Raw genomic sequence first — 23,902 nt, 5'->3', positions numbered from 1 at the left:
CCAATATTAATTTTTGCACATTTTATGCCCGTGTATATATAATTTAAAATATATGAAATTACAATTTTTATGAATCGATTTTTTGGTATAAATCAACATATGTAATTATAATTTAAGAAGATATATATATATATATATGATGATTTATGAAAGGACACAAAATAATTGCAAAGTGAAAAAATTAAGGATGATAAGAAATGATAGAACATGAATTAACATTTCTTGAATTATAAAAAAGAGGGCCCTCAACTTTGAGCAGACACAAACATCACATATTTCTAACTGAATTTGTCTTTTTTCTTCAAGTGGGATTTTGCCCCTTTTTATTTTCTTTCATCGTTTTCTCATATATGTATATATTTTGAAAAAATTTCAATAATAAGTAATTAATATTTGCATGATAAGATTACAGCACAAAATTCAACAAATAACATTTGGTGAAGAAAATTCACCATAATAACTTATTATTTATTACGTATCATTCCATTTTTAAATTTTATAAGTCGAGTAATTATGGCGATCCATATTCATGAATTACACTCCTCATAATTCTAATATCATTTAATAAGAATAAAAATTCTCTTAGTCCCATGATTTAGAGGTTGAAAACATCTGATCCCATAGGATTAAAAGTTATCGTATTTTTGGTATCATAGGATAAAAAATTATAGCAAATTTGGTCCCACAAGATAAAATCTTATAGCATTTATAGTCCCAAATACTATAAATTTTAGTTTATGGGACGAAATGTGCTAAAACCATAAATTATGGGATCGAAAGTGTAACAACCTCTATTATCTTGGGACTAAAGTGCAATTAATAAAGTGACTAATACTTGAAATTTGGTCCCAGAAAAAATGATCAAATTACTGTGAAGAGTATTTTTGAAATATTCACATATAATTCGTTGAAATGCTACTATACGGATTACGGAATTACAACATGTACAACGGAAGAAATCTTAAGGGTAAAATTGTAAATTTAGGTCAATTCTGTGGGCTGTGGGATTGAGTTTAGCTGTACCTAAAAAATGTCTGGGCCCAATCATGTGGACTCTGACAAAGGCCCGCTCATATTGGGCCGACTGGTTTGTAAGGAAGGTCCTAGAAAGGAAAGGAGAAAGAATACTTCAGAAACCCTAAAATCCCGATTCTTGTAGCAATTTAGGGCAATGAAATTAGGGCTTTGAAAATAGATCGAAAAACTTTCAATTAATCGATCAGCATAATGAAGAAGGGTGGAGGAAATTCAGAGCGTAATGAGGATAAAGGGAGGAAGGTGGGCGGGCAGGATGTGATCAAGAACAAGAAGAAGATGAAAAAGAATATGCAGAGGTTGGGAGGGAGAGGCGGCTTGTCGCTGGAAGCATTCACCAATGCGAAGACTAGGAATGACAATTACAATCCTGCCATTTTCAGTATGCGACTCCTTTTCTTTATCTATCATGGACTACCACTTATGTAAAGCTCTTCACTTTCCTTGCGTTGTTATGTGAAGTATATCGTGAGTTGAGTTTAACTTAAGATTTCAATTAAAATTAGATTCTATTGAGCAGTGTTTTCAGTGAAAAGGTTATGCTTTACAATCAAGTTTTTGGTGTTTAAAGTGCTCGTGGTGGTAAAATACAAATTGCTGAATCTGAGTGAGCATTCAGGCTAAACATCGTTTGAAAGTATCTCCAGTGATGTTACAGTAAAGTGTCTGATTTATTTTTTTCTGATGTATAGTTTTCCGTTTGGAAGTTTGGATTTAGTCAGCTGATAATGGTAGCTAGGGTTATTTTGGGTTTGGAGGCATGCAAGCATTGTGCTGGCTGGTTCATACATCAAATTTTTCATCAGGACAAATAGTTCTTCTTAATCTTTGATTAATTGTATGAAGCAACGAAGTTAGTTCTCCTTAACCACTGTAGTAAATTATATTGGAAACCGATAATGGTCCGAAAGGTAGGTAATATGTGGAAGTTAGATGTTTGAGTTTCTTTGTTGTTGGGATGAGGGGAAGGTGGGGTTGCTGAAGCTTGAAAGACAACATGTTGCGAGAACCACTGGGTGCAGTGGGAGTCGAGGAAGAAATTTTGTATGAGAAAATGAGTAGTTTCTTACATGGTAGGCCTTAAATTCACCAATTTGGGGGGGTCGTTTTGAATCCACAGAAGCCATGACCATGATAGGCAGCCACGTCCATTACTCACATGTGGTTTCTGTTTATGAAGTCTTGAGCTGGCTTTGTAGCCTTCTTATGCTTATGCTCTTGATAAAGTTTTAATTTGGGAGGTGTTACTGACCTTATTATTATATCTAGAATCGAGAGATAACTAATGCTTGTGAGAGAAATTACTTGGGTACCCAAATACATGTGTCCACTGATTTGTTTGTTTTACAGAGAAGCAAAGAGAGTTCTACAGAAATGCTAAATACTTGCAGAAATATAAGAGATCATTAAAGCAGCAACAGCAGCTGGATGTTCCATGCACATCCGAAAGACCATCAGAGGTGTGAATATTTTCCCAAATCCAATCCCTTTCTGTTTCTTCTAGGATTGTGTGTTTTGTGGTGGGTGGGATGGGGGCAGCTATTTTTCTTCTTTCCTCAGATAGTGCTGAAGTACGAACCTTAATGTGTGGGCACTTCAGCAATGTGTGCTATCTGAATCTTCACTGCTTACATGAATTTGTTGTAGAAATTTGTTCTAATGTGCAATTATAATTCTTGCTACAGGGTGAAAACGAAACCAGAGAAGGTGATAACAATGTTAACAAGAACAAGAGAAGCAAGAAGACTGCACAAAGTCTTCAAGAGTTGTATCAGAAGAAGCGTGAGGAGGAAGAGAAAGCTAGGATGGAGCGGGAAGCCATGATTCAGGCAAAGAAGGAAGAGCAGCAAAAAGCTGAAGCTCGAAGAAGAGCTCTCAAGGAGAAAATGTTTAAGAAAACAAAATCCGGTCAACCCGTTATGAAATACAGAATCGAGCATATCTTGGAAACAATTCAAGGTCCAAAAAGCTAGTGCGTTAACCCCTTTTGGTTTGTTATGTGTGATGTCCCTCCAAACTCAACTGAGGCTTTATATATTGTAGCTTTTACTGTTAAAAATACACGGCCCATGTCACTGTGAAATTATACAAAGAGCGAGATTATATTCTGTATACAAATTACAAAGAGCGAAATGATATTCGTGAACTGCCCCTAGCAGTGTCCCTCTTATGCTGCCATGTTTTTCGCTTGCGATGTGATTCCCTTTTTTCTTCTTCAATCGAGCACAAAGCGATTAACGATACGACGCAATGAAATTCACTTATTCTTTGTGAACGATTACGAGGAGGTTCCCCAGGTCCTCCGATTTAAGAAAATATAAAGCATGCTTGTAGGTCTGAATAAAAGAAATATTCAAATAATTTGCAAGATATGTGTTCCTGTAAATGCTATATCAGGTGTTTAATACATCAAATAGTTAGATGATTTATATGACAATTATCAATGTGTGTAACATGAATTCGTCAGTAATCTAATAAAGAAAGTAAGAAACGGATAGAGTCCACCTTTGAAAGCTATCTGCAGAAGCCTACAAGCCACAAGAAAAGAAGCATAGATTAGGACTTTCATGATTAGATGGGCTATGGTGTGCAAGGCAAAAGACTACAAGTCTTTTGGGGCCATGAGATTTTTCTGTCCACAAGATCATAATGCAAAGTGGGACTCAGACATTAATGACTCGAGGCCTTAGATGTAGATGTCTAAAGCTATTGACTTGTTCGGACAACATAATTACATATGAAAAAGCATCACGTATTGTCAGAGTCAAAAAATGAAAAAATCCTGCAAAAATTACTACTGCTTTTGCTTATGTGACCCTTCCTTGAGCAAAATCTATTTCTTGATAGTGGTAGAAACATTCATATCTATCATCCTTCACTCATTCAGGGTTAAAGTACAATTCAATAATTCAAGGATGTAATATATCTTCTCACCATCAAAACTCTGTTTTTGCATAAAAAGTAGATTCCATGAAAGAATATGTTGGACAGATAGATATCCAGAGGGGTCACTACTGAATTTTGGAGAACTTCCAGAACAAGTATTATTATTATTTCTTGATGGGATGATTACTTGGTAAGCAACTTGTGATGAGGTCTTGGGTTGATAGCCACATTTTTCAATTTCGCAATTTGTTGAAAAATAAAATCCAGTCTTTGTGTCTTATTTTCTGATTCTTTTTTTTTTTTTTTGGAAAAAAAACAAACAAATACTGATACTATTCACCAATTTTTGAAGGTAAAGAAATCAAAAATTAAGATTGTGGAGAAGTACAAATACTCTTTAAATAGTTAGGTGAATGAAATCCATAGATATATAGATAGGTATAAAGATGGAAAGAATCATCAGGCAGGGAAATGGGAGATGGGAAATGGGAAATGGACGGAGATATGTTATTGGCCACTTGTGACTTGGCAGGTGTCAGCCTTTCCTTTTACTTTTTTTTCTGGTGGGGGTGTCTCTGTTCCTGTTATGTTACTATCTCCCCCGTATATCTCTGTCTTTCTCATCTCCTTTTCAAATAAATAAAATTAATTAAATTAAAAAATAGATTAGCAAACACAGAAACGTACAAGTGTAGCATCAGGTAATACGGATATTCAGTTGACCCTTTTTGCGTGACTGAAATCTGTATCTACTCGACTCCTTGATGTGTTCAAGGGGTATGACCGTACCGCATCAGTCCATACTCTCTCACATGCCCTTTTCCAAACCCACACACACAAGCAGTTCTTTCACATCTAAAATGTATTCCAAGTTCTATCGCATTTCAACTATAATCAGTATTCCAAGTTCTATAGCATTTCAACTATAATCACATTTGGGGCGACGTATCCCTAAGAGCCGCATTCGAGTGCAAAATGCATGCAGCGGCTATTTGATGCATAGCAACCAGTCACTTAAAAACCATCAAAGGACCAGGGGCCAAATAGCTCGCGCTTAACACGCATTGTGGGTGTCAACGTACACTATTTATTGCCAGGAACATCTGATAATGGAACCAACTCAAAGATATAAGCATTGAATGATTCTAAACAACATAAATCAGCCGCCAAAAGCTGGCACAGGTCCGGACATAGTATACATAATTACTTTCCTAAACAAGTTACTCTCTACCGTACACATTATAACAAGAGATCACATTTTTATTAGTGAGTGATTGCGTTGAATAGCTCAGCCAAGTGAAAAATTGATGGCAATTGAGCTCCCAAGCTTCTCAACCCCTAGTTGGGCTTGCTCCCACTTCCACTGGCACTGCAATCACACAAAGCCTGCTGAAATAAATAGTACGATTAGCACTTAGAGCATGTACCTGCTGCTTCATTCATAAGCAAGAACCATGTCAAATTTCAATTGAGGCGTGGCTCAAGAAAATCTCAAGGATGCATCTTCATCCATAGTCCAGACAAAACCGGGCATGTCAACCCTTCGTCCAGAAACAGTCCGGTAAACATAGAGTCTCTCAACGGGGCAGCTTTCGGGCCTTGAATCAGGTGGACCTCTCTCATCTATAACTTCAACATTGAGCCTGGGCAACTTCTGACCAAGCAGCTTACATGCTCCGTAACTTACTGAGCAAGAAGACATCCAAAGGGATCGCATTGTCTCCAGCTTTGCAGCATTGGCCAAGAGAGCCTTGTCCCCAAAAGGACAGTCCCTGATCTCCAGTTTCCGAAGGCTTTCACAACCAGACAACACATGATGGAGGCCCAAGTCGCTATCCCCAGCGAAAGCTATAGAAAGCATCTCCAATTTCTTGGCATGGGTCCCAATATATTTGAAAACACGATCTGTGAGGAGGCCAGACAGCGAAAGGCGCCGCAATTCCTTGCAGTTCTCTACAATTGCTCCAAAACCAGTATCAAGTGGTTCGAGGGTTAGGTAATCAGGAACTCGAGGCTCAAGAATACAGAGTCGGAAGCGAATCAGCTTAGGACGATTCCTCGCAATAGCAACTAATGCAGCATTAGACATCTGTCGGCAGAAATAGAGGACAGACTGGAGTTTGGGGCAGCCCTCTGAGACAGAGACAAGCCCTTGTTCTGTCAAAGAGACATTAGGTACTGCTCCAAAAGGATCTGAAGGGAACACCCTCAATTCCTGCAGGTCCTTGCAAGATGCAGCAAGAGCTTCCAGACCACTGTCTTCAATGTAATCCAGAACCTGTGCAGCAGTCATGTGTTTATTAGTTGACAGTTTTAATGCAGCAAAATGGCATGGATAAGTGACTAAATATCAACGCGCGTAATAAACAAAGATGGTGTAGGCGAAACATATTTCCCGTAGGAATTGGGATTGAGTGTAAGTCAATGAAAATATTGAAACTTAGACATTGCTATGTAATTGGCAATTCTGCAGCTAAAGTAGCATACCCATAGTCGCTGTAAGTTTCGACACTGGGTAACAAGCTGGACAAGATCAGGACTTTGAATGGTAGCATAACTTAAGTTCAACGAAGTGATCCCAGAGCAAACATGTAACATGGCTGGAAGATAAGATGGGACCACATCCCAGAAACCCGACAAGCCTTTGAGTTGCTTACAGGCTGAGAATGCTTCAGCCAGGTTTGAATAGGTATCAGATCGAATTTCAGCCGAATAGGCACCAGTCCCTAATTCAACCAACTGGGGGGCACGGCGAAGTAGGTTAGGCAGCTTCTCAAGGGGTACAGCACGGTTCAGCCGAAGAGTCCTCAGGTTAGGTGACCGCGCAACCAGGCGCTCCAAAGCAGAGAAACTCACTTCAGAGCCTAAGCAAGATATATTAAGTGACACCAATGACGTGTAGTTGTCGGGAAAATGGCTAAGCCAATGCCCACTAAGGTCCTCAACTTCACTCTCCCTTAAATCTAGTTCTCTGAGATTCCTGCATTAAAGATAATACATCAACTAAAGAAACTACAGTGTGCATATGTAACTGACAAATCATGTTCAGAGATCAATCAATAGTAACCAGTATTAATAGTTTCCAAGTATTATAGTAACAAACAGTTGTCATCCCGAACATTTAAAGTAATTTAATTATCCCAGTATGTCTAACCATATAACTAGATCATCACAGAAGTGTTTTGCAACGTCAACTAAATTCGTCAGCAGAAGGATCCCCAGAGATTGAGTAAAATCAGAGGCATAAAAGAAGGAAAGACGTCAGTATTCATTAGAACGAAAATAGAATAAAGTCAATTCCCAAAACATCAGTGTCCACAAATTAAAATATTAGTCATATAATCCCAAGGAAAACCAACAAAGAATAATCTACGAATCAGAGGGTAAATAAAATGGCTGCATGCTCTATGAGAACCAATTTTCTTCCAGGACGGTATACTTTCAGAAACTCTAAGCAGCTAGGTTCACACTTAAAGCAAAACAACGCGAGCTAACAGAAGAACACCAACTAAGGCAACAAACAGTCAGATCTTTCTCATACATCCCCTGGTGAAATGGAATAAATTACATAACATTCTTAATGAGATCTGATATTCGATTGAGAATGAAGCACGCAGTAATTAACTTGGCAATAGAATGGATCTTGAAACTAAGGCAAAGTTCTACCGCAATGTTGGGATTGAACCCATAAAAGTCAAAAATATTACCACATTGCCACTCGCAAAAGAAATATGTACGTAAGAGCAAGAAATGGAACAGATTTTGCTTTTATTAGCTCAAAAATCCTTACTTCCTTCGACATTACCACTGAATCCCCATTCAAACAAACAAAACCCTATATCATTCCATCAGAAACAAACAGACAAAGATACAGCAGAACAGATTAGTATCCATTTTCCAAATAAAAACCTGCAATTAGCCGCAATCGACGCGAGACCATCCGTCGTAAAGCCCTCGCAAGAAGACAGCACCAAAACTTTGAAATTCTTAAACGACTTGGAGATCAGCTCGAGACTCTCGTCCGTCACCACCATGCGCTTGAGCTTAATCTCCTCGAGCAACGGATAAGCCGCCGACATCGCAGCGACCCAGGGGTACACGTACGCTCCCCAACCCTCCGGCACGAGGTTGAAATCCGCGAAATGCGGCTTCCCCTTAATCTCCACCGCCCTAACTTCCGGGAACCGCCGGATCACGATCTCCGGCGAGACAGCATAGCAGTTCCCAACAAAAATACGGCGGCGGCACCACCGCTCAATCTCGTACCACGACTTACACACTAAGCAGACAGCGTTTCGGTCTTTGTCGGAGGTCAAGAACGAGAAGACGTGCTCGAGAACTTCCTCCGGGAACGAGTACGCCATGGGAGGGCTAAAACGGTAGATATTCAGCTCTGGATCTGAGAGCTAGAGGTAGAAGGGAGAGGAGAAGAAGAAGAAGAAGAAAGAGGGTGTCAGGTGGAATGAGAAGCCTATTGTATTGTAGAAGAGAAGATAAGGTTTTTTTAGAGTTTTTATATTTGGGTGTCACCTGTGGTGAGGTTAGGATTTTAACTAGTGTTTGAGTTGAGGATCCGGAGAACAACACGTGGCTTTGATGTATTTCAACCGTCCGATTGAACGGTGGGGGCCCTTATCTGCTTGAAGCGAAGCGCGACCGTAGAAATACTGTGACTGCGATGCCCAGCAAGTAGAGGAAACCGCCTGTCAGCCTTCTCTACGAATGAGTTGGAGAAGGTTTGGCATAATTACGATTTTTGGTCACACAATATTATATTTTTTTTATTTTATGGTTTAGGAATTTCATAACTAAAAAATCCTAGTATTTATTTTGTATCTTATAAAATTAGATGTGTCCCAAATATTTATCTTATGGGATATGATGAAATAATTTTTTATTTTATGGATTTAAATGTGCTTACTTTGTAAATTGTGGAATCAAACATACAACATCTGTTATTGTGTAGGATCAAATTTACTTTACAATTTTTCTTTTCTATTTTTTTGAGAATTATTACTCACTTGCAATAATTATCTCATTTTATTTTTAATTAACATATCTCTAAAATTTAAAATTATGCACTAACATTTGAATGAGCCATATACTAATTTATTGTTAATATTTTCAGGTAAAATTAACTATTATTTTCAATTCCAACTACCTTATAAATCTTAAATCAAACCAGATAAATTATATCAATAATTAATAATATATATATAAATATACAAATTCGAAACTTGCATCTTGTTTCGACATTATAACTAAACAGTACATAACGTAAAAGTAAATTTGACATAGTAAAAATTGTTAATTATCGATAAAAATTTAAGTGTATTTTGAATTTATAGTTCTTTTAAATAAAAAATGAAAATACTATATACTAATAACATCAATAAATTAAAATGAACACTAACCCTTCTTTTGCTTTGAAGGAAATGAATTACAAATAATTATTGTTTAAGCTCTATAGTAAAAAAATAATTATTACATAAGAAATATGTTTGATGGAATTTAATGGGAGGAGTGATGAGGAGTAAATTGAAAAGAAAGATTGACTTTAGGAAGAAATGTAAATGAATAAAGAAGATAGTGTTGATGGTGCAAGGGAATCTCATGATTCAAAATGCACGGCTGGATCTGACGGAGGGGATTGTGGATGGGACCACCACGGAAATTATAATCTACTACTAGGAGAGCAGTAGAGTGAGAGAGGTATGGTGTGATGTGATATGTGTTAAAATATAATCATGATTTCACTGCCACCCAATCATATTCTGCTACGTAATAAATTCAAATCCAACATTTTCACATGCTCAAAATAATAAAAAATTATTTTTGTTCAAATCGAATTTTATAAATCTAAATATATATGTAATTCCTAATAATCATAATAAGTTTCTACTATTTTATCAAATACTTTACAACATATTATAATATATTTATATTAATATGAGTGTAAAGAAATGTGCACATATAAAAGTGATGTGTAGCATGTTAAGTTTTGTAATTGGTAAAATGTTTAAGAAAATATAGTCAGATGAAAAGAGAAGCAGCAAAAAGTAATTATAGAAATTGAGTGGGGGGATGATAACTTTATGATGAAAAGTAGTTGACAAGAGAATTATGGGAAGTGGGGTGAATAGTCCTATTTTTCTTTTTCTAATTATCAAAGGGAACTCTTCTTCATCTACCTTTTCATTATTGATGCCATCTACATCCAAAACTCACCCTCCCCATTTCAATCCCAATTTCATGACTACATATTAATAAATATAGAGCAATAATCTGAGGGCGGGTAAAGACGACTTTGGTTGAGAGCTTTACAATATGTAGTCATGAATTTCAATTTATTTATCATCGCCACCACACATCATAACTCATACCAACCTGCAATCCCACCGACCATATTTCATCATAAATTTTTTATGGAATTGGAGCTGTTTAATTGTTTTAGGTGATAACGCCAGTTGCCTTTCTTCCTAATAAATTCACCTATTTCCTATCACTAAAGATTAACAACTCAAAAAATATATAAGTATAAGTCAATTAGTAAATAATTGTATAAATAATTTACTGGTTTTTGAACTGATTAAATAAAGAATAATTACATTTACATCCCTAATCTGTACAATCAACCTTCATTTTTATATAATTACAGTAACTACTCCTGATATTTAAAAGATATGAGTAGTTTGTGTAATAATGCTAACATTTTTAGGGGTGTATGTGTAATTTTTTTAAAAAAAATAAGAAGTTGTTTGCATAAGTGATAATGATATTTTGGTGAGTGTATGTATAATTATCTAAAAATAGAAATAATTTGTATAAACAAATCATAGATCAATGAGTGTTGATGTAATTATTCCTTAAATAAAACTAGGTGGGACGGTGTACCCATGTTTGCAAGTACTGGACTCTGCACAAAATGTTTCTCGTACGCCATTGCTTATTCTTTCATGATATGTTAATGACGATTCCACCCTTCGGGCAATCAGTCCCATAGCAGTAGTAAAGTAGGGGGCAATATCGTCATTTCCATCAGTGGAAGGGACAGTATATAATGGGTTGGCACTGTTTCAGTATGGAGTCCAAAAGCTGATACTCAGACTCAGTCCTCTGTCAAAATTTGAGTACGTTAAAATTTAAATCAAGGGCCCAGATACAATGTTGGCCAAGAACCGTCGGCTTCATTAAAAGGGCGTGTTTGGTAATTACAGAATTTTCACCCCGTCCCTTTTTTACCTTTCATAATTTAAACAATGGTAAACTATAAATGAATTTGTCGTAACTATAAATATCTTTTGAATTGACAGTTTATTTACAAAGTATTTGTAATTTTTTGAATAATAAAAAATATTTATAATTATAACAAATTTTACGTAAATTTTTTATTATATACCCTTAAAACAATTGTATGATGAGTAATGGCGATAATTAAATTATGTTATGTGGTCAGAATGAGAAATTAAGGTGCAAATAATGAGTGTGCTGAGTTGTAATGCACGTAAAGTTGATACATATATTGTTTAGCAGTAAGATAATGAGATTTAAGAAACTTAATGAATTAATTAATTAGTAAGGATAAAAATAATTGAGAATTAATTATTAAGCCCACGCATGGCTCTCCGGGAATCTCTCATGGGACGGATTGGACTTTGCTGTATATATATGTATATATAATATATATTTGTAGCAAATGCAACAGTAGTACCACGTAACTACGTGTTTTTTGGGAAATGAAATTCTATTTCTAGGGTTTATCAAAAAATTTAAAATTTAATATAAAGTTTATTATATCTAATTATATATATATAATATATATTATATGTACGTTGGTGATTAATTAAAATTTAAGATATATAGGGTTTAGGCGGCCATGCTTCATGGTCCAATGTTATTTTGATGCACATGGGGACTACTATTACTGCTACATGTTACCATAACTTGTACTTATGTGTCCAATTATATATGATAGAATTTGAATTCATGACGACGTCAAGCTTGTTCATGACTTAACCTATCATGCCAGAGTTGTTGAGGTGACTCTCTAATAATCGAAATTCTTTGATTATTACCTTTGCCATATATATGGGGGAATTTATTTATTCTTTTAAAATAGAGAACGAAATCGTAATTATATTATTACGTGGATATAAATAAATTAAACAAAATATCAATCCGATCAATAAATTGGCATTACAATAAATTGAGACAAATATCAATATCTCTGGTGTGAATGGAATGCATGGGATTTATGATTTTGTTATAATTAAATTAGAAGTAGGTCAGAAATGGGACATGAGAGTTTGGAATGTAATTAGGGCACACGGTATTCACTAAACGACGAAGGAAGGGTGGATGATTATTAGGAAATAAAGTAATGGGTGGGGTTTACTGAATTAATTAGCATTATAATCTGAATTGATTATAATATATAATACCGGCTGAATTATCTCCAACTGTGACCCACTGAATAATCCTCCTATAAAAATCAGCAACACGTGATTGGAAATTCAATTAACGTTAATCACCCCTCTTGTTGCTTGTAACAATAGATAGATATTGAATTGATTAGTAGTAGGGTAGGGTTGGTTAAATGGATATGAAGAATAAAGGAGGAGGTAAGTGGAATTGCAAGGAAAAGTGTAGTTCCTATAAGTTGTAAAACAAAGGGGAATGTGTATGAATGAATATTGGATGCTTGGTTGCTCATCAATCTACCTCTTTCTAATCTTTTTTATCCCCATATTGGCTTACGCAATATCCCATTACTGATTTTTTCGTCTAAATCTATTTTTTTTTATTTGAAATCTTCATAATTTGTTTTTTTATTGACAAGAGTTGATGTTATTTCAATCAAATAAAACTAAAATTTAGGGGCATGAGAAAAAGTACAAGATAGGATTGAATTAGAGGGGCAAGAAAGGGAAAGTGGAACCCAATTAAAATAGTTGACTATAACTCAAATTAAATGGGGGCCCAATAGTGGAAATACCTTATAAGCGGGCCCCTCCTCTTCTATCTCCCTACGCCCGCCCTTCCACTGTCTTTTCTAACTTGAATAACAAAACAGTGTTTACGGTCTTGATTTATAGTCTATTTACATAAGTTATTTTTAATTATTAACAAATTGTATATACATCATCAAAAGACGTTAGCATCATTTACATTTATACTTTTTTTGACTATCACGGATGACTTTTATAATTAAATAAGAAATATGAATAATTTGTATAAATAAAATATAAATCAAAGAATGTAAATATAATTATTCAAAATAAAAAAAAAAAGGAGGTAATAGAGTTTACTTTTAAGTATGTGTGTTGTCTTTTTTTGCAAGTTAGTTTGATGTGCTCCTTTTTTGACACTAAAAGTGGGAATTAACAAAAAAGAGGAGTTGGAGTTGGAATTGGAATTGAGGTGTTGGCAATGGCAATGGGAGGCCCCCTAGCTACTTCAATTTATGATAGGTTGATTATTACCGACAAACACGCCTTTAAGTTTAACCTCATCATCCCATGCCTGCATGCACCTAACACCATCACTCTCTTCACCCTTATCCCTAATTTCTATTCAAATTCAGCAATTACAACTATCCCTAATGTAAGACAACTATCATGGCTATGACAATTAAACAGTAATTAAACAAGTTTTCATATCCCAATATTTATTTGAATTTGTTCATTAACTGATTATTTTTTGGGTCAGTCGAATTACAGTATAAATTTCGATAAATATCAGTAAATTTTAATAGAATTATCTTAGTTACTATTTTTCTAATGATGGTTAGATCACAATTAGATATCAAATATTATAATTTTTTATACAACAAGCATATCGTTATCTGAACCACGACGGGATTTTGAGTTGAAGTTGCAATAGAGGATGATTAGAATGAGTATCAATTCCATTTCCGGATGGTGTAGGCCAGATATGTAGGTGCAATGCAGGTATGTGAAAGGGAGGGGAAAATGTCAAAGTTAAACCAATTTCGGTGCTAAATTGATTTGAAATATTGGAATAGTTGATGATGAATGATTAGGGTAGGGAGGGGGTGCGGGCATTTCTTGTTTGGTCAACTGGAATTACCAAACTCAAATCACTGGAATTGATTATTGGGGGGGTCCTCTCAAATCACATGCCTCACTATACATTCATCTAACCTTATTCACATGAATGTAAATTGTGATTGACCTAATTCTAGGATTACAAAAACGTGCAAGGATCAATCTCTTCCAATCAATTAATAATCATCCTCGGACCAAAACTCTCTGGTGAAATCAAGACAAGACCACACTATAATGTACAATTCATTATTTTTCTTCCAAATCAAACCGAATTTTGGTTGTAAAAATTATTGAAAAGATATATGCATATATAAATGTAATGATGAGTGAGGCATGTGATGTTAGTGTTGTTGGTCAACCTAACCTGCGTAAGCATGCCAATCCAATATCCACAAAATTCCACTCTTCCCCAAATCTCATCAAACTTGGCCCCATTTTTTTTGTTTTTTTTTTGCATTGTTATTTCAATTATTACTACGGAGTTAATATCTCATTTTCCGCAGTAAAAATTAAATAATACAAAATACTATAATTATTTTTTGAAAAATAATCATTTTTTAAATAACCATATATATGAGATGCTATGCATATTTAAAAGTTAAAAAGCTGTTAGTCAATATCTTTTTTTATAATTTAATCTTTCAATTAATCACTATACTCACAAGTAGACATGAATTCAGTGTTTTACTACTCCCAATTTCATAAATCTTTATTTAAATAATTCAAATAAAACTATAACATATAAATATTCTTATCTTAAAAAAAATAATTAATCTAATTTCTTATACTATTCGTTTAAAAAGAATTCATTGGTCTGAAGAAAAAGGAATAACATAGCACAGAATGAGCATTAAAAATGTCGATAATGGGCCTGATTTCTTAATTGCAGCATATAATGTGGTCCCCAGCCCAAACTCCACGCCACGGCCTTTTGATTCGGCCATTCAACTTACAATATTACATTTTCCCTCCCAACATCTAACGTACGATGGACCACTTACTAAACTCCAACCAAAATCTCTAACCAATATTACGAAAAGGACAACATTAACCTATATATATATATAATATTTGTTTTCCAACTATCATAATTCACATTTCGAATTTTCAACCCAAAATAAATTGATAATGGGCTTGGGCCAAGATGATCTATATATGTCTCGGCCCAAGTTTTGTCCTTCGAAGACGTCCCAGATTAGGACCATTTATTGATTTTTTTTTTTTTTGAATTTCTTGGGCGTCGTATTCTAATTTTCGACCGTTGGATGGGTTTTTCTATTTGAGGAGGACGCTCCTCGTTCCTGTACGTTAACAGCGAACAACTCAGATTCATTTTTAGAGAAGAAAAGGGAAAATATTTACATAAAATATAAATTAGGGAGGGGGAAAATGAAATCTCTATTGACGTGTCTACCCTTTACACATTCGTTCCAAATCGTATTGGGTCTATTGAGAATAAGGCCGCAGCTTTGGGGGTAGAATAGTCAATAAATCGAGAATTTGAATTTTGCATGTGCTATCATGCGCCCCACCTCCTCCGGGAGGGGAGAATCCCAAGGGGTCGAAGACACGTGGCATATTTCTATTGGAGAGAAAGTGGGAGTAAGACAAACTGCGTATTTCTAGGTAATTGGAGTTTAAATTGGCAGCAGAGTCTTCTCTTCCAACTGATAAGAGTGGCATTCTCAGACTGGAGAGAGAGAGCGGGGGAGGGAGTGGCAGCCAAACGGCGTCGGTTTTGGAAGCAGAGGAGACCGCATTTCCAGGTAAAACTCACCACCTTTTCTCAATCATCTCTGTGTCTGTTGGTGTTCTTGCTGGTTCATGTACTAGCTCACATTTTTTTTTGTGTATCCATCTTGTTTACACGCAATGGATATGTTCTTGCGTGCAGAAATATACGGTGTTTTCATCTGTTTATTAAGTAATTTCTTAGAATCACTTACAATTGAGTTGATTGTGTATGTTTTACCAAGTAATAGAAAAAGGTTTAAACTTTGATCCTGTATAACTCTGTACTTTCCGGGTGATTTTACTTTTTTTGGGGAAAAATCTTGAGAAACAGTACGAGAGCATCAAAGAATTTAGTGAAACAGTGAACGTGCTGCGTCTTCAGTGTCTTGAGGTGGGATTGTGTTAGCTGTCTTGCTTTTCCCTAGTGTTCTATTTGAGTTTTTTCCTTCTATTTGTAGCTTACTTTCCGAGTTAAGGAATATAGATTTCTTTGCGGATTTCTGAATTGTTGAAGGTAAGAAGATCAAATGGTTGAGGCAAAGAACAAGGAATCATCACACTGGTGGTGGTTTGACAGTCACAACAAGAGCATTTCAAATCGGTCACCATGGCTTCAGTCCACACTCGCTGGTGATCCTCCTTTTCCCCTTTCTACTTTTTGCTAAATTTCCTTGTTTTGAATTATTGACAATTTCTTCCCTTTTGAGTCAGCAATTTGAATACATTTGCTTTTTTCCTACTTTAGGGTGGTTTTTTGACCGTTGGAGATCTTTATAATTTGAACTTTTTATGCAAAAATGTTTTGCAACAGTTAGTTGTGCACGAGCTTTCTGCGTATGTGTTTACCTTCTGCAGGAATCACGGCAAACTTGATAATGAATTGTACTGTTAATCTGATTCATGCTTCATGAAATTCTTGGCAGAGCTCGATGAGAAAACAAAGATAATGCTGAAGATAATTGAGGAAGACGCAGATTCCTTTGCCCAACGTGCAGAAATGTACTACAAGAAGAGACCAGAGCTCATTAGCATGGTTGAAGATTTCTATCGGACTCATCGTTCGTTAGCCGAGCGATACGATCAAGTCAAATCGGAATCTGGAACTCGCCTTCCAACGCCATGGTCATCTCCATTGTCTTTCACCAAATATCGGCTTGAGAAATCATTGAGCTTGAGCGACAAAGCATATGATAGCTACTCTGAGGCCTACGGACCGGAGGAGTCTGAGGAGTCCGAGGTCGATGACCCGGAAGAGGAAGAAGAAATACTGCAAAACCACGTGGAGTCCGAAACAGAGGAAGTGTCAGGTGGTGCTGGCAATGAGGAGCTAATGAAGCTGAGGGCAGAAGTGGAGAGGCTTAGAGAAGAAAACAAGGTTCAAAAGGAGCAACTACTTCAGAAGGATGAAGAGAAAAGGGAAGTCATCAGACAGTTGAGTTTAGCCATGGACTTGCTCAGGGAAGAAAATGTGAAGCTGAGTCAATGTCTTGCCAGGAACACTCCCAAGAAAGAAAATCAACCTGAGTACGCCAAATTGAAAGAGGGTTTCTTTGGGAGGTTGTTCAATGGATTTGCTAAATCACAGGCTAATCTGGTGGCTCTTTAGGGTGTTGTTTAATCCGTGTTCGCCGATACTATGTAATATATATTACCATGTAAGAACTATATCCCCCCCCCACCGTAGGAGTCTGTACGTGGTAGGAAGTTTTTTCAACTGGCATTCATTTGTTAAAATTGTTGCAGTCATTCTTTTCACCATCAGTTGTATTCATTACTGTAACTCTGTAAGTTGTATCCTTTATACATTCTTTTGCGTGTGTAGTAATTGCTCATTTTCATTCAATAACTGATCAATATCTGAAATGTTACTCGTATTTTTCTCTGATATACAAAGGCAGAACATTGAATTTCCTGATAAAAAGGTGTAAAAGTCTGATAAGATGTGTGGTTGTTCTGCTTGTGTGTCTGAGTCGTATGAGCAGACAGAACTTTCACAAAGTTAAAAGAACAAGATGAAACAATTATATAAGCAACAAAGTAGAAATCTTTTGAGCACATTATTCTACTATATCAAGAATCCATACAAATGCAGAACCCGTCAGTAGCCCAATCCCCACCTAACAATCTATACACTACTGGACATGAATCCAAGAAATTGATTTATAATGTTCACAAATATTAATTACTATATAGAGGAAAACAGGAACCAAATGCTCAACATCTCAGAACCAAAGATACACCAACTTGCCATCAACTTTGCACACTATAAAGCAGCATTTACCCAAATTCCACCAAACAAAACTACTATTGAACTGAACAACACCGGAGAATTCAGCCTAACTGAAGAAGAATCTGGCATTGAACCAGACGGTGCAAGAGCTGTACCGGGGCCGGGAGCCACCATTGCATCAGGGTTTGGTGGGCTTGGACTTGATGGGATAAGGGGCACAGAAGATTCACTTGGAGAAAGCTCAGAGCCTCCAGGTGAAGGAAAGAGAGGAGCAATATCTGGAGATAATGCTGGTGGTGAGGATAATGGAGCAATAGGATCAGGTAACAATGCAGGTGCAGCAGAAATAGTAGAGGCTGGCAAGTTTATGCCTAAGGCTGGCGTTGATGAAAACAACATAAATATAGAGGTAGAAAGAACAATCAAGAATGGAGTTATGGAGTAAGCCATTAATGATGAGGAAATAATGCACTACTATTGATGCTGATACAAAAAATCTCAAGTCTTTTTTGTAAAGGGTGCTGAAATAAATGCAGTTTCTTTGATGGAAATGAATGAATGATTGTGGAGTAAAGATTAAAAGGGGGTGGGAGGGAAGGTGATTGTGGGACCAGAACGACAGATGGCAGGGGGTGGTTGGCGGGTGCACCTGAGGAAACAGCTAGACATGTTGAGCAAAGGGACAAGATTTGATTAAATGGCATATGTTGTGTGAACACATGAATGCTGGATTGGTGCTGTTGTCCTTTTCCAAAATGGCAGCTTTCTGGGCACAATGTCTGTGAAATTCTTGTGTCTGTTTAGACTTTGGAGCATATGCGTACATGGTACAAATGACAAGCTTTCAAATTGGAATAATTGTGGAGGCTCTCTTAGGTTTGGAGTTTGCAGAGTGAGGGGTTTCATCTTTGGAATGGGGCTCAATCAAAGGCACATTTCCCAACAAGACTGAATTTCAATGTTTTGAAGAGGACAAGAATAGAATTAAAGTGTGGTGAGATGAATTTCTTTTTTTTTTTTTACTAGTCAAAAAGTGGAACCTAATCATTTACTTTATTTCATTTTACCAAACACCACATTTTTCCCACTCATTTGTCTATTGAAGACAAGAAAATTGGCTTCTTTAGACCCAAATATTTTCTTGAGCAGTTGGGCCACTCATAAATATTGACCAACCCAATTAGTTTGTAGTGGGCTGGCCCATTAGTTTACTGTGTTTGGAATGGGCTTACAGAGAGTGATTGGGCTACTACTCTAGTCTATCAATAGTGCAAGGGTAATGGGCTGAAGAATCAAGGTATCTTCGTAACCTCCTCTAACTGTTTGGATTCGGAGGATGTTTCGGTAAGCTTATAAAATATTTTTAATATATTTTAAAATTTTACAAAATATTTCAAAATGTTTGATTAATTTTGTAAAAGATGTGCTTATAAAATTTAAAAATTTTGATGATAATTATATAATTTTTGGACGGAAGCTTGAAAATGCTCACTTTGTCCTTGCTATTTCTTTTATTATTTTTTTTTGTCCTTATAGTCCATAAAAAAAGTTTTAGAAAAATTTTAAAGATAAGTGAAATTGTTTTATAGATCCCAAGCGTATTTTGATTAATTTACAAAAGAAAAAAAGAAGGAATAAAAACTAACTGAATGAAGTAGCTGCTGGAGTATTGATAATTTATAATTATGTTAAATTTCATAAAAATTTATTATAATTTACCCAAAATTTAATAAATAAGTATAGCCAAACGCAATCTAGGTCATTGGTGGAACAATAAATTCTTTAAAGTCAAAATTTGACAATAATATACTTATACCTAATTTATAAGCTATATTGATATTGATATTAACAATAATAAATATTGATATTGACATCCCATTATATATATAGTTCCCTTCCCTATAGCTGATATTTGGTTGGGGTGAAAAGTTTCCGTAAAAGTTAAGGCCAAACAGACAAAACTTACCTATTTTATTTAATTTTTTTTGCTCTCTTATATATATATAATTTTTTTTAATTCTTTTTTTGTCTTCCGCTAATAACACTCCAACATTTTAGTTCTTGTTCTTGTTTGATGCATATATTTATTAATAATTTTTATTAACTATTGTAGTATTACTTTATTTTTTTATAGTACAAAAATAAAAAAAGAAATGGTTAACTAACAAAAAAAAAAAAAAAAAAACTATTTTTTACAGTTGAAGAGTTGTAAATAATTTTTTCCTTGATTATATTGAAATCAAATAGAGAGGGAGAGAATGAGTGGCTCCATTTCAATATACAGATAAGGTAGGTAGGTGCAGGTGCAGCATGCACTACTATATATATATAGGGGTATTCCTGCAGTCTTACCTTTTTCTCAGTTTCTCGCGTCAGATTGTATTAATTAGTGTTCATTCAGTTTACAATATTAAATAAATTGTTACATATTTTGTTTTCTTTTCCAAAAATTCTGTGAGTCAACCAAATCGAATAGGTATGGTACCCTATTCAATTAAATTTGAATTTATTATATAATAAATACAATACACTTATTATGTTATTGGTATTCGATATTTAAATTTGGTCAATTAAGTTTTTTATTTATCCAGCTTTTAGATTCCATCCCGAGTCTAGTATCTTTTTGTTGTATATTTTTAAGTGGAAATGTTGCATTATTATTTTTTTAATAAATTAATTATAATCATTTATATCAAAATATTTATATTTTGCGATAATCGACAAAATATAATAATATCCTTAATATCAAATAATTAATTTAATTAATAATTATTATTAAAATAAAATAATACCTAAGATGTCATATAGTTTGGTTCATTGTATTTGTATATATAAACCCGCGGGAGAATCAACCTTCACATGTCTGACAACTGCATTCCTTACGTTTTCACTCATTAACACAAATCCATGGCTGACCAAACAGAAGCAGCGGTGATCATCGTCGGCGGCGGTCCCTCCGGCCTGGCCACGGCGGCGTGTCTGCAAGAACTCTCAATCCCATACACCCTTCTCGAGAGACAAGACTGCTTCGCTCCTCTCTGGCAGAAATACTGCTATGATCGGGTCCACCTGCACCTACCCAAACACTTGTGCCAATTGCCCCTAATGCCAATCCCACCCTCTTACCCTAAATACTTATCGAGGAACGAATTCGTTCAGTACTTAAACGACTACGTTTTACGCTTCAGCATCAGCCCCAGGTACCGGAGATTGGTGGAGGCGGCGGCGTACGATGATGTCGCCGGAAAATGGAAGATCATAGCACGAAACCTCGGGTCGGGCGAGGCGGAGGAGTACACGCCTAGGTTTCTGGTTGTGGCTACTGGGGAAACATGCGACCCTAAGATTCCTCAAGTGGAAGGTCTACACAGTTTCACGGGGGAGGTTTTGCATTCGACCGAGTACAGAAACGGCGAAAAATTCGCCGGCCAAAAGGTTTTGGTGGTTGGGAGTGGGAATTCGGGTATGGAAATTGCGCTTGATCTTGCAAACTCTGGCGCCAAAACCTCCATTGTCGTACGGAGCCCGGTAAGGTGTTACAGTTTTCATTGGAATGGGAAATTAAAAGGCATGCATAGACATGCAGGTGTGACACATACGTGTAGGAAATTTTCTTGTTTGTATCAAATATCTATACTAGCGTGATGCATGCGAATATGTTATTTATTTTTATAATATATTTTAAAATATAAAATATTATTTATTATATGTACATAGAAATAGAGATGGCCTGGTAGTATAATAAAATTTGAGCGATGCACACAGCATTAAGGGGAATTAGGGATGTGGATGCAGATGCATATAACGTCGAGGAGGATTGTGGAAGCGGGATTGATAATGTTGAAGTATTTACCATTGAAGTGGGTAGACTGGATGGTGGTGATGCTGAGCAAGTGTGTGTATGGGGATTTGAGCAAATATGGAATTCAGAGGCCGAAAGAGGGACCTTTTGCTCTCAAGATCAACCATGGCAAATACCCGGTTATTGATGTTGGAGCTCTTCACATGCTCAAGAACTCCAGCCAGATTCAGGTTTTTTTTTTTATATATATATATATATAGCGTTTATTATACTTAAACTTCCTTTCAAAATATTAAATTAACACTTTAAAATATATATATATATATATTTATATCCTTTCTATTAAGATTTGAATGGAAGATTTGCTAACGGAAGTGAAGGAAAGTACATATATTTTTTATTTTGCCTCTTATTTAACATTCTCATATATTTTTGTACTTATCAAGGGACAAAAATAATATATATATATATATATATAGAGAGAGAGAGAGAGTCAAGTTAATAACATAAAAATATTAAATGAGGGGTAAATTTAAAAATTTATGCATTTTGTTTTTGCAAATATTAGTATTTATTGTCTAAATTCTAATAAAAAAGGGTCAAGTATAAACGATGAATTTTTGAATAGGGTGTGATTGTAATTTTAAAATTTACTTAGAAAAAAAAAAGTATAATTTTAAATTTGTAGAGAAATAGTGAGGAGTAGTGTGGTTTTATGGAAAAACAGGTATTGCCAGGAATAAGAAGCATAAAGGGTAACAGAAGTGTGTTATTTGAGAAGGAGAAGGAATATATGTTCGACGTGATTGTGTTTGCCACAGGTTTCAAAAGATCCACCAAACACTGGCTCAAGGTAATCACTCATTTGCTCCTTGTTTACTTTCATCCCAAACAAACAAACCCTAATCCATGTCTTGATGGACAGGGAGACGATTATTTGCTGTCTGATGATGGGCTTCCAAACCCCAATTTCCCTAACCACTGGAAGGGTAAGAATGGGCTATATTGCGCTGGGCTGGCCCGAAGAGGATTCTATGGAGCTGCCTCTGATGCTCAAAAAATAGCCCATGACATCAAGGCCCAACTTTGATTCAAAGAGACAGATATATATATTGGACTCTCCTGTTATTATTACTGGTCAATGGTAATCGCACACACTCCAAAATATAAAAGCAATAAATATCTATATATATATATATATATTTGTGAGAGAAAATTATTGATTCAATTCTGTATATTTTTTAAAATTTATCTTTGCAATTTTTTTGAAAAATATTCAATAAAAATGAGAAAAAAAAACAGTATTACAATAATGGAATGATATTAAGTGAAAATTATCAAATTAAATATGAGTTGGTAGGCATTACAAGAAAATGTCATATTAGTGATGATTTTAAATTTATCGCTAAAAATATATAAATTAGGTGATAATTTTTTTTTATATTGTCACTATCTAATTATTAGTAATATATTTTTCAACATTGCAACATACACACACGTAATTCTAGCTCAAATCGGGCTCGGTCGAACTTGAATCAATCATATAGTCACTAAAATATACTCGCCGTACGATTGTGTACAATTTTAAAAAAATGATGACTTGATTCGGACAAATCTAATTCGAATTAAGAATTTTCCCATACACACACGTTGCATGAACAATATATAATCCACCTCCAATCTTAATAATAACCTTATAATAAGAACCAAAATGCAACACAAAGACTGCACAAAACAACAATATATATTCTCCACTCATGGCAGAAGCTGCCGTGATCATCGTCGGCGGTGGGCCCTCCGGCCTGGCCACTGCGGCGTGTCTACACCAAAACTCTCAATCCCATACGCCCTTCTCGAGAGACAAGACTGCAACTGTTGAAGTATTTTTTATTGGAGTGGGTTGAGCAAGGCTGTGTTTGGCGGCTTGACCAAGTATGGCTATGGGATTCAAAGGCCAGAAGAAGGGCCTTTCACCGTCAAGCTCAAGTATGGGAAGTTCCCGGTTATCGACGTCGGAACCTTTAACAAGATATATATGTATTTTTATTGTGCAGGGGTACGATGTGGATAGTTTGTTGAATGATTATGGATTTGCAAAGAGTTTCCCTTACCACTGGAAGGGTAAGAGCGGGCTGTTTTGGCACGACA

The 23,902-nt window shown here is 35.6% G+C and overlaps 4 protein-coding genes across 7 annotated transcripts; 3 read left to right on the top strand and 1 right to left on the bottom strand.

The window, feature by feature from the left end:
- The first annotated feature begins 1,136 nt into the window (after positions 1–1,136).
- On the top strand, positions 1,137–3,205 carry LOC105163184 (rRNA-processing protein). Its single transcript, XM_011081437.3, has 3 exons — positions 1,137–1,417; positions 2,386–2,495; positions 2,721–3,205. The coding sequence occupies exons 1-3, from the start codon at positions 1,228–1,230 to the stop codon at positions 3,006–3,008; spliced, it is 588 nt and encodes a 195-aa protein (XP_011079739.1). The 5' UTR covers positions 1,137–1,227; the 3' UTR covers positions 3,009–3,205.
- Positions 3,206–5,050: 1,845 nt separating this feature from the next.
- Positions 5,051–8,418, bottom strand: LOC105163185 (protein TRANSPORT INHIBITOR RESPONSE 1). The gene is given in 4 exon segments (XM_011081438.3): positions 5,051–5,416; positions 5,419–6,199; positions 6,409–6,901; positions 7,831–8,418. Coding segments are annotated over 4 exon segments (1,767 nt in total). The 5' UTR covers positions 8,286–8,418; the 3' UTR covers positions 5,051–5,378.
- A 7,180-nt stretch (positions 8,419–15,598) lies between these two features.
- LOC105163186 (protein NETWORKED 3A) lies at positions 15,599–17,547 on the top strand. Of its 4 annotated transcripts, XM_011081441.3 has the most exons (4): positions 15,642–15,754; positions 16,054–16,113; positions 16,237–16,352; positions 16,646–17,547. In XM_011081441.3, exons 3-4 carry the CDS (start codon positions 16,250–16,252, stop codon positions 17,326–17,328), a joined length of 786 nt encoding a protein of 261 aa, XP_011079743.1. In that variant the 5' UTR covers positions 15,642–15,754; positions 16,054–16,113; positions 16,237–16,249; the 3' UTR covers positions 17,329–17,547. The 4 variants fall into 4 exon arrangements, with proteins under 4 accessions (XP_011079742.1, XP_011079741.1, XP_011079743.1 ...); XM_011081440.3 differs by lacking the exon at positions 16,054–16,113 and having other exon boundaries at positions 15,599–15,754; XM_011081439.3 differs by lacking the exon at positions 16,054–16,113 and having other exon boundaries at positions 15,619–15,754; positions 16,181–16,352.
- A 3,253-nt stretch (positions 17,548–20,800) lies between these two features.
- Positions 20,801–22,981, top strand: LOC105163353 (putative indole-3-pyruvate monooxygenase YUCCA10). Its single transcript, XM_011081665.3, has 4 exons — positions 20,801–21,480; positions 21,748–21,984; positions 22,482–22,607; positions 22,680–22,981. The coding sequence occupies exons 1-4, from the start codon at positions 20,860–20,862 to the stop codon at positions 22,842–22,844; spliced, it is 1,149 nt and encodes a 382-aa protein (XP_011079967.1). The 5' UTR covers positions 20,801–20,859; the 3' UTR covers positions 22,845–22,981.
- The last annotated feature ends 921 nt before the right edge of the window (positions 22,982–23,902 follow it).

The sequence above is a fragment of the Sesamum indicum genome, linkage group LG6 (genome assembly GCF_026168435.1).
Source record: "Sesamum indicum cultivar Baizhima isolate 11 linkage group LG6, ASM2616843v1, whole genome shotgun sequence".
In the NCBI taxonomy this organism is placed as follows: domain Eukaryota; kingdom Viridiplantae; phylum Streptophyta; class Magnoliopsida; order Lamiales; family Pedaliaceae; genus Sesamum; species Sesamum indicum.
The sequence above is the reverse complement of the archived record's forward strand: the minus strand, read 5'-3'. Positions and strand labels throughout refer to the sequence as shown.

Bases quoted from the DNA above. Each gene is read 5' to 3' on its own strand.
- LOC105163353 (XM_011081665.3), top strand. From the start codon at position 20,860: ATGGCTGACCAAACAGAAGCAGCGGTGATCATCGTCGGCGGCGGTCCC. The intron at 21,481-21,747 runs GTAAGGTGTTAC...ATGTGGATGCAG, and splicing joins CCATTGTCGTACGGAGCCCG to ATGCATATAACGTCGAGGAG. The intron at 21,985-22,481 runs GTTTTTTTTTTT...ATGGAAAAACAG, and splicing joins AGAACTCCAGCCAGATTCAG to GTATTGCCAGGAATAAGAAG.
- LOC105163184 (XM_011081437.3), top strand. From the start codon at position 1,228: ATGAAGAAGGGTGGAGGAAATTCAGAGCGTAATGAGGATAAAGGGAGG. The intron at 1,418-2,385 runs GTATGCGACTCC...TTTGTTTTACAG, and splicing joins TTACAATCCTGCCATTTTCA to AGAAGCAAAGAGAGTTCTAC. The intron at 2,496-2,720 runs GTGTGAATATTT...TTCTTGCTACAG, and splicing joins CATCCGAAAGACCATCAGAG to GGTGAAAACGAAACCAGAGA.
- LOC105163186 (XM_011081440.3), top strand. From the start codon at position 16,250: ATGGTTGAGGCAAAGAACAAGGAATCATCACACTGGTGGTGGTTTGAC. The intron at 16,353-16,645 runs GTGATCCTCCTT...AATTCTTGGCAG, and splicing joins GCTTCAGTCCACACTCGCTG to AGCTCGATGAGAAAACAAAG.